At 47.6% G+C, this 3,260-nt stretch overlaps 1 protein-coding gene across 1 annotated transcript; it reads left to right on the top strand.

Moving 5' to 3' along the window:
* Positions 1–879: 879 nt before the first annotated feature.
* On the top strand, positions 880–1,419 carry LOC141685765 (uncharacterized). Its single transcript, XM_074490848.1, has one exon. The coding sequence runs from the start codon at positions 880–882 to the stop codon at positions 1,417–1,419; it is 540 nt and encodes a 179-aa protein (XP_074346949.1).
* Positions 1,420–3,260: the final 1,841 nt, after the last annotated feature.

Below are 3,260 nucleotides of genomic sequence, written 5' to 3'. Positions count from 1 at the left end.
CTCAGAGGTAGTGCCCAACAATGGTTCTCCAAGTTGGGACCTGCTAGCATAAGGACATGGCGGAAATTAGAGGACCTGTTCGTCAGAAAATTTCAGTCCACCCTCCACTACTCACCTCCTGTGGCTACGTTAGCCAATATCAAGCAAAGGGAGGAGGAGCCCCTGGTAGAATACTTTCATCAGTTCAACGCCGAAGTTCCCAAGGTGAGGGGGACAGTGAGGAGACCATCAAGAATTTCTTGATTGCAGGGTTGAAAAAAGGGTCAAAATTTTGGAAAAATGTTCAGGCTAGCAAGCCAAGAACCTTGGAAAAGTTCTATGAGCAAGCTGAACCCTTTAAGAGGGTAGAGAAGTCGATGAGAGAGCTGAAAATCAGCGAGAACTATCGAGATAAGAAAGACCGGTCTTCGATCCCTGATGAGAGGAGAAAGACGTATCGGCATAGCTCAAGCCCCAAAAAGTCTTCCCGGGGTAAAGAGACAAACAAAGATTCGGGGAGGCCTTATACAAGCAAATGGCAGACACACACCCCTCTGGTAGCCTCTATCAACCACATATATGCTACCTATGCTGGGAAGGGGGTATTCAGGAAGGCAGCCCCTCTTATAAATATAACAAGAGGGACACTTCGAAGTATTGTGCATACCATGAGGCCACGGGGCATGATACAGCTGATTGCAGATAATTGAAGGATAAAATCGAGACATTGATAAGGCAGGGGAAGCTTACATAGTGGGTTGTCAAGGAGGTTTGAAGGCACAGAACTGATTATCATACCGTCCCTCCTCCACCCCTAGAAGATAAAGAGAGGGTACCTCGGGCTGGTAGCATTCATATCATTCTAGGCGGTCTCGCATTGGTGGAGACAGCCGGAAGGCAATGGATAGATACGGCCGGGAACTAAAGGATAAGCCCCTCACCAACGTCAACCATCTGAGTCAAAGGCCACCGGAGTTCTTTGAAATGGAGGCTGATGACATCATGTTTAGGGAGAATGATGCCAAATGGGTATATTACCCTCATACAGATGCCCTGGTCAAAAAAATGAAGATTAGGACGGTGAATGTTCACGAGCAATGGTGGATACTAGGAGCTCGAATGATGTTGACTTATGATGCCTACAAGAAGCTGGGATTGTTGTATAGAGAATTAACCTCGACGGGTGGACATCTATACGGGTTCACAGGAAACTCGATCAGAGTGAAAGGGACAATTCAGCTCCCGATGACCATAGGAGAAGAGCCCTATGTGGTCACCCATATCACTATGTTTACGGTTTTAGATCAGCCTTGTGCCTACAATGTTATAGTGGGCAGACCCCTTATGAGGGAAATGAGGATGGTGACCTCGATCCATCACATGATGGTTAAATTCCCAACCCCCGTGGAGGTAGGCTTCTTGAAGAGCTGTCAATATTAATCGAGGGTCTGCTACAACCAGGCACTCAGGGCGGCCGAGTCGGGAAATGCGTCAAAGAAGATGGACAAACCGAGTGAAGGCGATGTCCTCATGGAAGAGGCAGAGGGAGGGAAGAGAGTACACCCTAAGGGACACGTGACTTATATCCTGATTTCAATCGAGGAATTTCCCAAGAACTATTTTGAGCACATGGGGATTTGGGTGGAACCGCACCCAGGGACCTTGCTGATGGAAGCCTCTCAGGCCATCATGTTGATACAAGAAGGAATTGTGGAAGAGGCAAGTGATGAAGAAGAGAGCCTAGAACAAATCACTGCAAGACTCAGGAAAGGGAAATGGGCACGCGAAGAAAGAACAACAACTATGGATCTGCCCAATGGAACCACTCGCACTGTCACTATGACCTCTGAATGCTTGATAAATCCATCCCGAACTCACTATCCTGAGCTCGAGGACACGGAAGATTTAACAATCACAGAAGTGGGAGAATCTAGTGAGGCTCGAGCAGACTTAGACCCGATAATGCCCCCAATGGTGGAGAGGGTTGGGGCCACAGAGGACACAATCCCGATCTTGGTAGACCCAAATGATCCCTCTATAGTACTCAGAATAGGCTCTAACTTAAATCCTGACTTGAGGGAGGATCTAGCCCACTTCTTGAGGAGAAATTTGGATGTCTTCGCATGGTCACACTCTGATATGATAGGGATTGACCCAAATGTCATATGCCACCGGCTCAACTTGGACCAAAAAAAGAAGGGGGTTAGACAGAAGAGACGGACGATTAGTGGAGAGAGGGCAGAGGCCCTCAGAGAAGAGGTGGATAGACTAATGGAGGCAGGACTTGTAAGGAAAGCCTTATATCCTATGTGGATGGCCAACCCTGTGCTTGTCAAGAAACCAAATGGTAAATGGAGGACATGTGTGGACTTCACCGACTTAAATAAAGCTTGCCCGAAGGATAGTTTTCCTCTACCCCGAATCGACCAACTGGTTGATTCCACGGCTGGACACACACTACTTAGCTTTATGGATGCTTATTTGGGGTATAACCAAATCCCTATGTATGGGTCAGATCAGGAGCACACCTCCTTTATTACTGATCGGGGCCTCTACTGTTACATCGGGATGCCCTTCGGGCTCTTTAATGCTGGGGCAACATATCAAAGGTTGGTGAACAAGATGTTCAAACACTAGTTGGGAAAAACCCTGGAGGCCTACGTAGATGATATGCTTATGATGTCAAAGGAAGCAAAGGATCATGTCCGCCACCTATATGAAATGTTCCAGATCCTAAGGGAGTACAGGATGAAGCTCAACCCCCAGAAATGTGTATTTGGGGTCGAATCGGGGAAGTTTTTGGGATTCATTGTCAACTATTGAGGCATTGAGGCCAACCCCGCCAAGATACGAGCCCTACTCGAGATGAGATCCCCCGACGGGTGAAGGACGTCCAAAGTTTAACGGGGCGAGTGGCTGCCTTAAACCGCTTCATCTCAAAGTCCTCCGACAAATGTCAAGAGTTCTTCAAAGAAATTAAAGGAGTGTGGAGGAATTTTGAGTGGACAGAAAAGTGTGAAGAAGCCTTTCAGAATATAAAGAAGCATCTCAGCAGCCCTCCGATGCTGTCCAACCCAAAGGAAAGTGAGACTCTGGTCCTATACTTGGTCGTCTCTGAATTTGCAGTAAGTGCGGTATTAGTTCGAGAGGAGGATGGTATCCAGCTCCCGGTATATTATGTGAGTAAAAGGCTGGCCGACGCAGAGACTCGGTACACGAGCCTCGAGAAATTAGTATATGCTCTGATCCTGGCCTCCCAAAAGCTCAGGCCCTATTTTCAG

Source organism: Apium graveolens, chromosome 9 (assembly GCF_009905375.1).
Source record: "Apium graveolens cultivar Ventura chromosome 9, ASM990537v1, whole genome shotgun sequence".
Lineage (NCBI taxonomy): Eukaryota > Viridiplantae > Streptophyta > Magnoliopsida > Apiales > Apiaceae > Apium > Apium graveolens.
The sequence above is the reverse complement of the archived record's forward strand: the minus strand, read 5'-3'. Positions and strand labels throughout refer to the sequence as shown.

What these genes read in the sequence shown, in the direction of transcription:
- LOC141685765 (XM_074490848.1), top strand. Translation starts at nt 880, where the DNA reads ATGGATAGATACGGCCGGGAACTAAAGGATAAGCCCCTCACCAACGTC.